We start from the raw sequence: 15,812 nt of genomic DNA, 5'->3' as shown, positions 1-15,812 counted from the left end.
AATATAATTATGGCAAAATATTACATACTTATTATAAAATAAAACAGGACTTTAGACTAATTATTTTCTAGTTAGTAAAGACAATTCACACACACACACACCACATTTGTTTGAGTATTTATTGTTATAACATCTATGCGGTGATCATCTGGTGCTGAGGACCTATTCTCTAAAGCACTGGCGTTTTCCACACGTTCATGATATTTCCACATGTTCGAGTAGAGTTGAGAATGCCCTATCAAGTTCTCAATGGTTTTACTAATATGTCTCTGCGGACCGCTAGTAGTAGGTACTCTCGACAACAAATGACCGTATGAAAATTCATCCGAACATTCGGAACGTACCAACCATGTAGTTATTATTGATTTATATTCACCTTTTAATTTTTTTAAGAGAAAAGAAACCATATAAATACAGATTATAAAATCGCCAAAACATTTTTGAGTCTCAGAATCATTGTAACTGGCATCATTGAAAGTTTCAATGGAAGATAGCCCTGTGTTGACCTATCCTGTTATACTTAGGTTCTAAGAAGGACTTTTGAAAGTATAGGAAAGAAGAGAACGTGAAAGTCATTTATGTATGTAAATGTTATTGGAAGTGATGGATGATGGGTATTAAAATGAAACGAAACCCTATTAAAAATTAGTCAATGCATTTAAATAGTTTTCGTTGACCAAATTTGAATGCGTAATGTAAGAAATTTCATTTGTAAAATGTAAGAAATGTGTTTCTCTTTTAAGAACTATGCTGTTAAGTATTACATCTCTCTCTCTTTACACCGAATTGCTTGGTGTCTTTCAAAATAAAAATATTTTATTTGCTCTGCAATCTTAGTTTATTTTCGGCCCAAATTGGGATAAAATAAGGAAGAAGATATTATCCTACTATCCGAATCTGTAAGTGACAACCTTAGGTGACAACCAGTTAGTAATTTAGTCCAGCCAGAGCATAGTCAATAGGTTTATGTTTACATAGTGTATTATCGTTGTTCAGTTAGCGTTATGATAGTGTACGTAATTGGTTACATGTTAGTTCACACACGTATTGTTCTAGTGAACTAGGATCGAGCCATAACGACCATCGAGATTCCAATGAATATACAATTCAAATCACTGACATTCTATAAACAAATAGACTCACGTTCGCTAAGGAGTTTCTTTTTTTTTTTCTAAAAAAACTTACGAGCCTTGTTGTAGATTACAATAAGTTATGTAGATAATACAAGTTCGTTCCCACAAATTAAGATGTTATGGTTGTTCAAATAAAGTGCAACATCGGTTGTACAGTGTCGTTACATGCTGTCACTTGTGACAAAATACGCGGTGGCCACTTTTTTACAAAGATTGGTTGTCTATTTGTTATACGAGGGCTATCATACAAATATACTTTTTTGTACACACATACAAGAAACATTTTAAAACAATATGCACTTCTCATTAAAAAAAATCGAAACACCTCGAAAGAATTTCGTTAGGATTAGGGGAATAATAACAAAAAATATATTTTACAGATGGTATTATAAAGGTTTTATTTCCTAATGTTAATGTTCCGAATTCAAAATTAAATCGTATTATGTTGAACACTTTTTGTTTTTATTTCTTTTTTGATGAGAACTTTATTTACTATGCCTAGAGGTCAACTAACGAATTGAAGAATGTTAATTGGTCGGTTTTTCTGCGTTATATTCTCGTAATTTTTCAGCAGTGTTTCTTAATAAACATTTTGACAGCTCGCTTCTGATTCCATAATGAGATGTGTAATTGGGATTCTGGAAAGTCGATTCTGTAGAGTGATGTACGAAATAATGAAAAAACTTGACATTAGACTGTACCTTATAACATAAGTACCTATTATGTATATTATGTTCGGAAAAAATATCCACACATGTTGTCGAGTAAATCTTCGTTTGAAGGTTGTAATGAAATGAATCATTTTTAATGTGTTTATTAGAGTTTCACGAGTCCATTCAATTAGTTAAGATAAATTAGTTAGTTAGTTTAGTTATCTTAGACAGGGTCATGGCATTAGAACCGATTATTAAAATCTTCTGGGCCCTATTTAAATAGCTCATGGTTATTTCAATCACTTTTAAATTAGTATATGTAAAGTTACTAAGTTTTTCTATGAATTTCTTTGAGAACTCAATCTGCCAACCGAAAGAGAATAAGGATATTAAGATGATGAAGACATATTGTATTGTGCTATTTGACAAAGAAAATTTAGTTATTTCTTTTTTCGAAATCTTTCATTCATTAGTGAGATTTTATTACAACTTTACAGGGTAAATAATACATTTGTTTTAGCGACGTTATATCAAGTTTTCTTTGATTTTTTTTCCTTTATTGTGCTCAATAAAGTATTTTATCTATTTATCTATCTATTTCACGTCTGCTACATAACTTAAGAAAAAGTTATGCAGTTGTACAAAAGTTATCCAATGCGACGAAGCGACACCTGTGACGTAATTTATTTAGCAAAAAACGATATAATGTCGACGTTGCTATGCGAAGTTTCATTGCCTGGAACATTCTAAGGGGTCTGTTGCACCACTTTGCATTATCCGATAGAATTGCCAGAACTTCAAATCTGGTAATTAACCCATTAATGCATTCCCAAATGCTCAGGCGTGGTGTCTTAAATTTTGTGAGTCCTAAGCTCACCCCATTTTTCAAGCAAATGAGGAGGCAAATTAAAAAAATGTAAATATAAGCTATGAGTCTCTTGTCAGACAGTTTTTGTTTTCATCTCTAGAAAACTCCTTTTTCACCATGAACACAGAAGCCAATTTGAACAGTGGTGTTCTTTCCAGCTAAACTTATTTTCTTGTAGAATTTACTGGACGTGGCAATCCTTGATACAATTAGCTAGCGCAGCCTGCAAGACAGAGTAATTTAACTACAGATCCTGTGACATCACGGGTTCGCTGTGGCTCCGTTAATATTCATGACGTCATGAGACTGCTGCTTGCTGCAACTAATCTGGACTTAGTCTCTTATAATAATAGCATGAAAAACGGAATATTATCTTTCCGGAGACGTCTTAGGAACCAAAAGAGTGATAGAGTCCTTTCTAAAATCTTGTATTATTATACGTAAAGGTAATAGGCTGATCACCTGATCTCATCATACGCTTCATCATCTTAGGGCTTCGTATTATTAAGTGGCTTCCTAATTATGCATTTGTGACGCTGCTTTTTGGGTACTCAGTTCATCTTGCGGTAGATGTACCTACCTGTAACTACCTCAATTAGGAAAATAATCGTCAACTTATGGTATGTGTTTTTAGGGATTACATACTAAGTATATTTATACATATACGAAATATTGCGTAACTTTGATTCGCTGCCTCATTCTTCAAAACGTTAAAATTATTACTTTTATTAAACTTCCAGGCGAAGTTCTAGTAGCTAGATGTTTTAAGGAGACAGATGACCTATGCTAAGGATACAATCCTTCTGCCGTTTTTCACCACAGTCCAGCATATAAACAAAAGAGTATAAGTTATTTAAGTAGAGGCTATGTAAAGTCACGCCTTACTGAGTCATTAATATTCACGACAGAAGAGATCTGGCACTATGTAACTCGCTGCACCTAATCTTCACTTCAGTGGACTACCTGCATAATCTGTGGTCTTGAAGCAGGTGTGGGTTTAAGTCTGCTGTAATAACAGTGTGAATCACGAAGTTTTAATAGAAACACCTCTAGTAATCTCTCTTTACTATGCACAAGTTGCACCTTTCCACATGTTTTTTTTTCTTTTTGAGGGTTTCTAATCATAAAAGGAAAAACGGAACCTTTATATGATCACTTTGTTGTCTGTCCAGTCCATGTTTCTGGCAAGACCATTTTTCTCGACAACGTGTCAAGGTATCAAGGTTTCAATTGACATCTAATATTGCGGTCCCTTGAAGCTGTAAAATATCAAGATTCTAAATCATCGTAATCCAAAGATGCAGCCATTTTGAGAATCATAAAATTTGGCAACAAGGAAAGACTTTTCATGCAACACAAGAAAAAGTCTGAAAATCGTATTAGTAAACTAATCATGATATTAATCACATCATTTAACTGTAAATGTAAAAATGACTCCTATAAAATAGATCTAAATAGATCAGTAGAGCTACAAATTCAAAATACAAGTTCAAAATGCACGTAAAGGTTCCTATAAAGTAAAATAAACTAGATTCAGTGCTGAGATTATCAGCGTGACGTTGGTCGTAAAATCTTTTTTTTATGACTACAACATAGAACCACTCTACTGACGAAGGCACGGATACTTCTTTAAAAATAATGGAGCATAAGTCATTGGGGTGCCCCAAGGCCACAACAACAGCTTTTCAGTCGGTAGTTCCGGGTTCAAATCAAAGTCAAAATCTTAACCCACCGGGGGTTAAGACATTGCAGGCTGGTTACCCAATTGTTCGAAATTAAGATGATCCGTGCTTCTAAGTAGTGTAGTCGCTCTCACAACCCACACGAGAGAAGAAGAAGAAATAGGGTTAATAGGGGTATGTTTAGTGTTTCTTATATCTATTCTGTGGGTTATAAAGTGTCTATTCATTCATTCATTAAACCAAATCAAGATGGACAAAACCGTGCATCCAAATAATGTTACGGGTGATGAGCTGATCACCGACTTGTCACAATGCCATCAAATTCATCTTAGGACTTCAATACTATTTTACTACAATTTGTTTACGGATGACTTGCATCACGCTTGGAACAAACTATATAGTGAAGAGACAATCGATACAGTATGAAACTACAACGTATTTTACGTGACTCGTATTGAAGATTTATTCGCATGCTGGAAGGGAAAAGACTTAAAACTGACACATTATTTGCGTCAATTTATATGGAGAGATTGTTCGTGTAGTGTTGGAATAAAATGGGCACGATCCATACATTTTTCCTGGGGATTTTGTACAAGGTAATATACACATTTGAGTCTTTTAGGTTGTCCATGAATAACTCACCGAAAGTGCGGATTGGATTTTTTTCTGTTTTCGTAGTGCTAGTCTACATCATAAAATACATTTTGTGCATTAACATTTCTTGTCCCAACACCCGTTAAGCCTAAGCGGTAACATCAGTCAATCAATCCGTTAGATAATTAGATTCTCATACATACATAATATCACACGCCTCAAACCCATTAAGACAAATTGCAGACACTTTTAAGAATTTTGTGATAATTTCATAAATATGATTTAAGTACCCAAAAAAACAGAGTAAAAAAAAACAAAGTTTTTTGAGATTTTTTTCTCAAAAGACCGTAAAACTGTAGCTTTTGTCCTTCAACTGTCACACCTCATCAACAAGCATTGAACCACTGAGACGTTGATCTTTTCTGTTCTCTGGGACCACTCATTGGTTAAGTCAGTCAGTACTTATAACGAACTTACTAACTTCTTATCCAACTAGGTCTTTTTGACAAGCTATAATTGGGTAAAAACATTCTCTCGCAATCTCAAGGTGAGGACGTGCTCGGGAAAACCAGCCCTTATTCCCTTATTACAAACTGGTCACGTTTCAACCTTTCAGTCACTAAGGGCTGGCTTACTAAATTTTGGGCTCCCATTATGTTTGTGTGTCCGGAATGAATAACCGGCATCGTTTAAGTGAAAACGGGTTCGTGTCTACGAAACTGCTGGGTTTGGCAAGTTTGTCGTAAACGTTTGAGAATTATAATTTCTCCTCAACTCTATCTACTTCTGAGCTGGAGTGGGAGTGAATAATAAAAAGCATAAAACTCGTTCAGCTGTTTATTTTCCGGGCAGGTCCTAAAACTGACTGAGGGATTATGCCATTTCAAACGTGGTGAACTTTATATCAGGCAATAACTGATTCATAAATTATGATTTCATATTCGTCAAAATTTAAACACTTTTCTCCTTTTAATCCTGCACTTCTTGAAAAGTGAATGCATCTTCAATACGCAACAGTATTTGTATTTTATTGCCTTTTGCATAACTATTTTATAATTTTAGCAGATATTCTTTAAGGCCCATAACATATGTCTCCAAATAACTATACCAATCGATAATTTTGACATCAAAGTAGAAAATGCGTTTGTCTTTTGCGTTCATTTCCATGTATAATTGTCTTGTGTTCTTGTCAATGAAAGTAAACTGATTAGACGTAAAAAATGGCAGGCTGATTTCTAGTTTCGGTATTTTCTCGAACAACTGCACGATTCTGGAAGAAAATATTAAAAATATATATAATGTGTAATATAAATATATCTTAAAATATTCGGAATATATTTTTTACATCAAATCCAAATTAATATGGTTTAGGTACGTATCCTTAAAAGTTAGATCTCTCAACAAAATAATAAACTGACCACGGTATGTACCAGGTGCTTAATGGAGTAGTTATTTACCTTGGCTTGCGTCCAAAGATGCCACATAATCCTTTTATAATGTAAACGGGAAGGACTTGAAGAAAGAAAAATATAATGGAATGCAAGGTGCGATTATGAATTAACAACGGATATGGAGGTATCAGGTAACCTGGAAAGAGAACAAAAGAAAATTTAAATAAAAGGTAAATACAAGATCGAAAAATTTGTATATCAGTGTTCTGCAATTACTCGTTATTTTTCCATTTGTATACACAAACATTTAATAATGCTATTGTGTGTAAATAACAAGTGAATAATTATTAATGTTTATAATATTGCTTTGAAATTAACAAAATAGACCAAACGACAAACCGATACACAAAACAGAACTCACAACGGTAAAGTAAAACTCACGAGAGAATTCCGTGATAAGTCATAGTTATAAGGTAGAATTTTCCTTATTGTTTCCATTTAGTGTGATGTGAGTCTGACTGACAGCTGTCGAAACTGACTTCTTTCGAGATTTTTACCATGGTTGGGTTTTAACATAAATATAACGTTACTTACTATGTATTTTCTTGCTATGACTCAAGGAGGTGTAAAACAGTTGTCCCACAGTCAGAGGATTTTGAGAACTAGATGCACAGTTGAACACTTTTATATTGCCTTGACGTTTTGTACTGAAACGCATCAGACAATTCTTATTAAAAGTTATTTTTTTCAGTTCTTTCCGGAAGAGATAGTACCACAACGGAATTTGTTAGCTGAAGAGAAGAAGTGGATCAAAAAACTCCTCAGAAACATGGTTTTTCTCTTTAGGAAGGATATCAAAGCAAGACAAATAATAATTATTATGAATTAATATTAAAAACTTACTTGTTTCTGGCAATATCCCAGGCAGCAGCAACAATCAAATTGGCCACGATATCCGCTGGGATAATGTCAATAATGGCATCAACATTGCAATTCCAGGATCTTATAAGACCTATACCTTGAAATAGAATCACCGTGTTACCTCCATTCCAACCCTGGACCCACCCCTTTATCGGTTCTTTCATTGTTGCTGTTACTGTAGGAGAAAAAATATTTAAAAAAATACTTGTATCAGGGACGAAAATGAGAACACAATCACAGCACAGAATCAGGGATAACATTGACCACGACGCCGGTGAGATATTTTTTTTAGAACTACAGTCTGCAATATTTGATAAAACTTAATCATTTGTCAATGATAACCAAAAACGTAGTTACACATTTTACACTTACTAATCGTTGGTCGGACTACAGCAACTGGCAAATCATTAAATTCACTCGCGATCAAAAGTTCTGTTAACGCTTTGGAATATGTGTAGCTGTTTGGTCTTCTATCTGGAATGAGATTATTGTTATAGTGCGTTTCTATAACTAGATCTTCTGGTGGAATACCAACCTCATCAACTCTGGTGTCAGGGTTATTATTGAGCCACCAAATGCCCCTCACATGATCCATGTAACGACTACATACTTACATCAGTAACTAGTAACCGGGACCAACGGCTTAACGTGCCTTCCGAAGCACGGATTGTCTTACTTTCGGATAATCAGGCGATCAGCCTGTAATGTCCTATAACCAAACTAGGGATCACAAAGTGATTTTTGTGACATGTACCCGCTGGGATTCGAACCCGGGGCCTCCGGATCATGAGCCCAACGCTCAACCACTGGAGCACGGTGGCCGTGTCTAACTAGATGTCATAAGTAGTCTCAGAGTAAATATAGACGAAAGTTACGTTTTGGCTAGCTTTACACTACATTTTTTCTGCTACTTATTGGGGGATGTGAGGTACTTACGTAGAGGCACATATCTCCTCACTGCCTTAAAATATCAACGTCTAACGCATACCACCACAAAACCGTCACACAAATAACAAAACACGAACTGATCGTTCATATACTTCGGCAGAGAAGAACGCATGGCAACTCCCGTGTATAATTTCTCTGAGCAATTTATGTATGTTCAACTGCTCATAGTCCCGAGCATAATTAACAGGTTATGTTATTTTTATTTCTTATAACAGTGACACATACATACATACATAAACTCACGCCTATTTCCCACCGGGGTAAGCAGAGACTATATATATAGAATTCCATTTGCTTCTATCCTGACACACGTCTCTTGCTTCCTCCACATTGGTCAATCGCTTCATACACGCACGCCGCCGGTTCAGAGTAGATCGTACTAAACCTTTTCTAAGGACATCTCCAATTTGGTCAATGTAAGTCCTTCTAGGTCTTCCTCTGCCAGCCCTTCCATCAACTTTCGCTTTATATACTGCTTTCGCAATTCTTTTATCCTTCATGCGCTCTACATGTCCAAACCAACCTAACATTCCATTTTCAATCTTAGTCACTATATCGTCTTTTACACCACATCTCTGCCTTATTACACTGTTTCTCACTCCATCACCCAACTTAACACCGCAGATGCTACGCAAAGACCTCATTTCTACGGCATTAATCCTACTTTCATGCTTCTTGTACCATACCCAACATTCACTACCGTACTTAAGCGAACGTGATCATAGAGTATATACTCCGTATATTACTTAAACTGCACCTAAAAAAGAGCTCGGCTCAGAATTTGCATACTCTTCTCTTGACAAGTAGGGTGCAATATTGTATATTTATTAAAACTTACCTATCAAATTGTGTAGCAAATTGTTGGTCGGTGGAATGTTGTCTACTGCATAGTAACCGGATTGCACAGACGTAGTCATATTATATATAACTTCATCGATCACATCGTTATTTTGTCTACAGTTACTGTAAGCTGTTGATACGTAGACGAATGCCTGTATACAATGATATATTTTTTGCAATTTTATATTTTCTGTAAATATTTCTGACTGCCTTTAGTCTAAACGCAACGTAGATAAAATTAGAGTAGATAGAACTCTTTTAGAGATAACTCCTCCTTTTGTTATTTTTATCCGTGATTTCGTGACTTTTTACATTGTAATTATAAACAGTAATTTATTTAGTTTTAGCTTAAGTGTAGGTACCTTAGGCACGACTTTTAGTCACTACGTCACGGTATATTTGTTACGACGATTATTTTTGTCTGTGTGTTTTATATATGTTTACATAAATAATAAATTAATTAAATAATTGTAATTGACAATACTATAAAACAGTATATTTAACATAAAACACGAAAAATGGTACAATTACGAATGGGACACCTCTAAAACTAGAATAAACGTAATTTGCCTTCGGACAAGATTGGGATGAAATCGGAACTTACTACAAGTACCTATATAAACTTACATATTATTATTTACCTGTATTTTTTCCATACTCTTAGCCAACCGAAGCATTTTCTCAGAAGCTCGAGTATTCGCATTGACAATTTCCAATAACGGCTGTGCAAAATTTACGCTAGCTCCGATGTGAAAAACTATTGATACCTGAAAATAAATTATTTTACGTCTTCTTGGCATACTGCACGCATAACGCGCGCGTTGCGATAAACGAATATTGGCTACGCGATAAATAAAATTAAACCAATTATATTGGCTCAATTACTCGTATCACGTTACGCGCGGCCTACCGTTAAGCCAATGCCATTTTCGGCTGCAGTTGACATTTAAAAAGACATGTTAAGTATATCGGCTGCTGTTTTCGTAAGTGTCGAAGGTGTTATACGGACTATATCACCAGGATTGGTAAGGTCGATCACCGCTCCACAACACGCACAAAAGAAGATGAAGATGTTGGTCACCTCTTACCTCTTTCCTAAGCAATTCCATGTCTTCAGCACTTAATCCAAGATTGTCATCTCTCATGTCACCAGATACCAGAATTACCTTTTTTAACACTTCGGGATTTTCATTACGTATCCTTTGGAAAATCTATAAAATGAAAAGTACATTTTCACATGACATATTATTCTCATTAGATATGACTGTGAGTTTATGTATGTGTGTATCACTCGGCCCACTTGGGATTTTATCGTTTATTTTTTTTAAATATTTTTATTCGGTAATTTAGTTACATTTTGAATCGTCATTTTTTACATAACGCATTTTAGACTTAGTAGTACCAATGTTCGCCACAGGCACTCTATTTTTGGAGTCTGGGGAAGGACCGTAGTATATAGCTCCTCTATTTCGCTATAGCGTAGCTAAAATGCCGCCGATCGTATGTATAAGCTTACATATGGACATACGTTTCATCTAGTGGCTGTGTGTAACATATTTTACATCAATGCTGTGTGTCGTATCATTATGAACACTTTGACAGTTAGTACAACTCTCTGGCGTTTGATGCGCGGGTTTTAGCGGCAACGATTCTAGTATGGCAAGGGACCCTCAGTTTTACATGGTATATTAGTTACTCCATGGATTCACTAGTTTAATACATTAATCCCCTTTATTAATTAAGTACTCACCGTCAAATTCAACAAGTGTGTCAGTCTTTCCTGGCCACATACACCCTTCTTAGATTTAATTAGAACATAAATGGTTTTCACATCTGGACAACTATACAATAGTTTTTCTAGAACAACCTATGAAGAAATACACGACGTTGATGTGTCACTCAATATTAACATAAAAAAGTTAAGTATCTAAGTGGGTCTTAATTAGTAACGTAACATAATTCGTCCTAATTCTGGTACTACATAGAATAAACTACTGAGTATTGAGTCAAAAATATCCCCTCAATTATCAATAAATTAAGGAGTGGTATAACATAACCTTTTTACGTCCCACTGCCGATCAATCAGTTGGAGGGGGCATAGACAATCGGTACTCCACCACACTGCTCCACTGCGGGTAGGTGGAGGTGTTTAAGCCTAGTATAAGTAGTAGCCCAGCACTAAGTGTCATCCGAAGCACAGAATCATCTTAATTTATCGGACAAAGGACAGCGTCACAAAGTGATATCCACAATGCCCCCATCGGTAATCGAAGCCAGGCCTTCAGATCTTGAGCTCACATTTAAGTCCGCGGGACTTCTTCCGTGGCGCGAACTCTACTAGAAAATTGATAGCGGACTGAACTTTGCAAAATAATGACAAACTATTTTCTACTTAAAAAAATAGATCATCACTAATTTCATGGTATAAGAAAACCAGTATGCTCAATCCTATGACAAGCCGCCATTGCTAGCCCTTTGATGACGTAAGTGTTACACTGTGTTACCATTAAATTGGTATCTCCAACATTCTGAGGACGTTAGTTTTACTATATAAAATTAAGTGAATTACTAAATAATGTATTTAATTAAGTACCGTTACTATAAAAAAACATTAAAACTGTAATTAAATCTTTTACTAAAAGTTCAAAATTTCCTTGCAAAGTAAATATAAAAACATTGGTCATGGGTAATTTCTTTTTTACGAAATGGCAACGCAGGGTGAGATGACGTCAGCTGGGCTAACCTTGAAATGTTAGCTGTCACTTTTGAGCATACCTGGTTTTCTTATACCATGACTAATTTAAGAGCCACGCTTTTGTCGGTGTAGCTTTCTCCATGCTACTTTTTAGGGAAAAATAGTAGTAGACAGTAGTTTCCCTCTTGCCTTCCGCCCCGCAGTACTCTGTCTGACACGAGTGGGATGGTGCCTAGAGAAGTATATTTCCAAGTCGTACTAGGACTCCTATCCGCCGCCTCTGAATAGTACTGACAGTTATAAAAAAAAATAGATAAACGAGATTATGTTTTTGACGCAATACGTACACCTCCCAAAAATCCGGTCGCTCCAGTAATTAAAATAGATTTTCCTTTGTAAAAGTTTACTATAGGAGTAGACTCCATTTTAAAAAAATGATACTACACAGGGGTTATGCACAGTAAACAGTCAGATGCATACTAAAAAAAAATATGTTTAAAATGGGTTTTTATATCTGTAAACAATATTAACCTTTTGTCGAGTGATAAAAGTAATGACAACGAATATAAATGTTAATGGCTTTTCAATGTCAATCCTTGTAATTTTTATGACAATATACATACATAAACTCACGCCCATTATCCGAAATGGGGTGGGCAGAACCAAGAGTAATCAAAGACAACTGACAGCCTTATGATGAGCCTTATCCACATATCGCCCATTACAATTGTCCATCACATTTAAAATGACACATTCCAGTACGGTCACGAGCATTAATATGTATACACTTTGGTACCATGTCACATTAACTTTTTTGACAAATTGAACTGTAAGTCTCACTGAATGCCAAATATGTTAGTGCGACAGAGTCCTGAAATGGGTACATTATATTGCTCATGACTGTACGCACCGTCTAATTTTATTTTAAGTTATACCTATTATTTTCTTACACGCTGAAAAAGAAAGGGACCGTCCCTTTCCTCGACAGTCATAAAATTTATGGAACACATGTCAATTTTAGGAAGAAGTTTAAAAAACCTTTCCACAATTTTATATTGGCCAATAATCCGACAGAATTAAGATGACAGCACACGTAAAACGACTTGCATATGAGCGAGATGAGATTCATTTTAATAATTAACAGTTCTCAATTCGTCTTTTTCGTTTTCGGCGGATAAGAAAATGAAAGGTATGACTTAAAATAAAATTGGGAGATGTGTGCAGGAATCGGGGACATTGTCTTTGTCGGATTTTACGACACGCCCGGGATTTTCTTGAAATATTTGCAATCCTTGGTACATTTCTTTACCTACCTTGTGTTCATTTGATTGTGCTCAATAAAGTATATTTATGTGTATTTTATGCAATATGCAGATATGACAAGGTTAAAACAATAATTACAGGCCGCCAGTAACTTAACATTAAAGGTACCTACAAAAATGTATGCCTGCGAGACAATTTGCAATCCCTGACTTACAAATGTAGACTTTACAGCCGGTTATGAAGTTTAACTGTTTATTATAAAATCAATTCTGTTTTTAGGGTTATAATATATATTTTAGGGTTATAATATATATTCAATGAGGGACTTTCCAGGCTGCGTTCTTCAAAAACAATATTTTTTTTTCGTTTAACCTTCTAATTTCATAGTTAAAAGCCATGCATCTTTGCATCATCATGCATCTTTGTTTTTAGGTACATATGATACCTAACATGAAAAATTCCACTTGATATCAACTCAGAATCATGGCCTGAATCATCCCTCAAAGTTTTCGTTACGATGTCACTTACACCCTGTATATGTCGTGGCCACATCGTAAAATTAATCATTTCATGATGTGGTCGACCATTTCATGAAATGGCCAACTCAAGTTGACCATATCGTTGAAATGTCAACGTTTAATGATATATCAATCAACGTTTGGCCATATCGTTAATGTAGGCGGTGTCCATGCTATGTGGTGTAATAAAAATGCGAATAGTCGATTAATTTCTTAGGTTGAAAATTATGTACCTATTCGATATGGAAAATTGAACAATAAGATTGATTCATCGATTATAATATCAATTGAGTTTTAAATATAATCGACTCCAGCGCCCCTATCGGTGGATAATGTTACCAATTTTACGATATGATTGCCAACGTTTGGCCATATCATGAAGTAATCATGCATTTAGTTGTTCATATCGTTAAACTTTTTGTGTTCATTGATCTGGCCAAACTACATCATGATGTGGCCAACGAATGATATTCTATTTCATGAAATATGACCATTTCATGAAATGATCGAGCACATCATGAAATGATCAATTCTATGATCTGGCCACGACATATAGATACCGTTTCTCGAATAGAAAAAACCTATGGAACCTTACTGAACGAGCATGTATCTCACTTAACGTGCCATTTTTTGGCAAGATAACAAGGAACATTCAAGAGTAACTTCGGAATTGTGAATATTTCCGAGCCGTCGTTAAGCCATTCTTTAATTGTACTCCGCCAGGAGAAAGATTGGAGATTTCGTAGTTTAATTTTATGTGCATATTTTTAATAAGAAAAGAGAAAATCTTTCTCGTTGCCCTAGTAAGCTTAGTAGTAGCAGCATGCGATATTAAGTTGAGTGATAGAGTGAGAAACAGTGTGATAAGACAGAGATGTGGTGTGAAAGACGATATAGAGACTAAGATTGAGAAGAGAATGTTAGGTTGGTTTGGACACGTAGAGCGGATGAAGAATAATAGGATTGCGAAAGCGGTATATAAAGCGAAAGTTGATGGAAGGGCTGGATGAGGAAGACCTAAAAAGACTTACATTGACCAAATTGGACTTGTCCTTAAAAAAGGTTTAGTTAGATCTACTACGAACCGGCGTGCGTGTATGAAGCGATTGATGAATGTGGAGGAAGCAAGAGAAGTGTGTCAGGATCGCAACAAAATGGAATTCTATAGTCTCTGCTTACCCCAGTGTGAAATAGGCGTGAGTTTATGTATGTATGTATGTATGTATGTGCCCTAGTAAGTGATATTTAAAGTGAGTATTTAAAGTGAGTTAAGTCTTCCAGGGCTTCGACCAATAGCCGTATGACGTTTGTCTACGGTAAGAGCTTTCGCTGCGTCTATTGGAGGGAGACCTAGGTACATATACTTAATTCGTGCAATGCGCGGCACGGTTGCTGTGCAGATCCCGCTGGTAAATTTAGGAACCGATTCTTTCTAAAGTTTTATAAGTTCTAGTTGTAACTTGTCAATAGAACTACCTACTTATATTGGAAACAGCTGTATATATTTTATATTTTGTTGTAGATTTCACTATTTCGGTAGACAAAAGAAAAGCGTTGAGGGCTTTCACCTTATCAGTTAATTGTGTACCAGAATATCTAGATAATTATTTTTTTAGTTTTCAGTGAAAATGTCCTAACTAAATGTTATAATGTGCATAGCTGTAAGTGATCCATAAATAAATAAATAAATAAATTCGAAAATGTTTGCATTTACAAAATACAATGGATGACGTAAATTTTCCCTGCATACGCTTGGGAATTCAAAACGAGCATAAAGTTTGCAAAGCTCTGTACTACCTACTAGACTACGTACGTATAGGCAATAGATCGAATGGCGTGCTATGCACTAGAATCGATATTAGTTATATAGATTTATTGTTGAAGGTGCCTCACATTTCTGGTGTAGTTTTTTTTTAATATTTGCGCCATAGACCATTCGGTTCGATTGTCAAAAATGGTATTCTAAAACGCAATTACTGTCGTGTTATCTATAAAGTTTACGTCACCGAATAAAGTACAGCAGCACAGCATCTTAACATAGCATCACACATGTATGCAGAGGTATATAACATACATTACATACCCACTCTTCGCCAGCTGCTCTTTCTTCATTCGTATGGGTTGTGGCGGAGTACCAACCTCATCAACCCTGGTGTCAGGGTTACTATTGAGTCGCCAAAGGCCCCTGACATGGCTCATGTAACAACTACTTACATCAATAAGTAGTAACCGGGACCAACGGCTTAACGTGCCATTCGAAGCACGGATCAATCATCGGACAATCAGGTGATCAGCCTGTAATGTCC

The 15,812-nt window shown here is 35.6% G+C and overlaps 2 protein-coding genes across 4 annotated transcripts in view; one reads left to right on the top strand and one right to left on the bottom strand.

Moving 5' to 3' along the window:
• Nucleotides 1–15,812, top strand: part of LOC126369807 (uncharacterized) — a 192,400-nt gene that overhangs the window by 154,577 nt on the left and 22,011 nt on the right. The window lies entirely within an intron of this gene.
• LOC126369657 (putative fatty acyl-CoA reductase CG5065) lies at nucleotides 5,753–12,217 on the bottom strand. 3 transcript variants are annotated; one of them, XM_050014207.1, is made up of 10 exons: nucleotides 12,073–12,217; nucleotides 10,781–10,897; nucleotides 10,119–10,241; nucleotides 9,672–9,797; nucleotides 9,029–9,182; nucleotides 7,615–7,716; nucleotides 7,225–7,417; nucleotides 6,916–7,028; nucleotides 6,388–6,517; nucleotides 5,753–6,200 (listed from the first exon to the last, which is right to left on the bottom strand). In XM_050014207.1, exons 1-10 carry the CDS (start codon nucleotides 12,148–12,150, stop codon nucleotides 5,981–5,983), a joined length of 1,356 nt encoding a protein of 451 aa, XP_049870164.1. In that variant the 5' UTR covers nucleotides 12,151–12,217; the 3' UTR covers nucleotides 5,753–5,980. The 3 variants fall into 3 exon arrangements, with proteins under 3 accessions (XP_049870164.1, XP_049870165.1, XP_049870166.1); XM_050014208.1 differs by lacking the exon at nucleotides 7,615–7,716; XM_050014209.1 differs by lacking the exon at nucleotides 10,781–10,897 and having other exon boundaries at nucleotides 12,073–12,214.

The sequence above is a fragment of the Pectinophora gossypiella genome, chromosome 9 (assembly GCF_024362695.1).
Source record: "Pectinophora gossypiella chromosome 9, ilPecGoss1.1, whole genome shotgun sequence".
NCBI lineage: Eukaryota > Metazoa > Arthropoda > Insecta > Lepidoptera > Gelechiidae > Pectinophora > Pectinophora gossypiella.
The sequence above is the reverse complement of the archived record's forward strand: the minus strand, read 5'-3'. Positions and strand labels throughout refer to the sequence as shown.

Bases quoted from the DNA above. Each gene is read 5' to 3' on its own strand.
- LOC126369657 (XM_050014207.1), bottom strand. From the start codon at position 12,150: ATGGAGTCTACTCCTATAGTAAACTTTTACAAAGGAAAATCTATTTTA. The intron at 9,798-10,118 runs GTAAGAGGTGAC...ATTTATTTTCAG, and splicing joins TGGAATTGCTTAGGAAAGAG to GTATCAATAGTTTTTCACAT. The intron at 7,029-7,224 runs GTAAGTTTTTAA...GATGCGTTTCAG, and splicing joins TGGGATATTGCCAGAAACAA to TACAAAACGTCAAGGCAATA.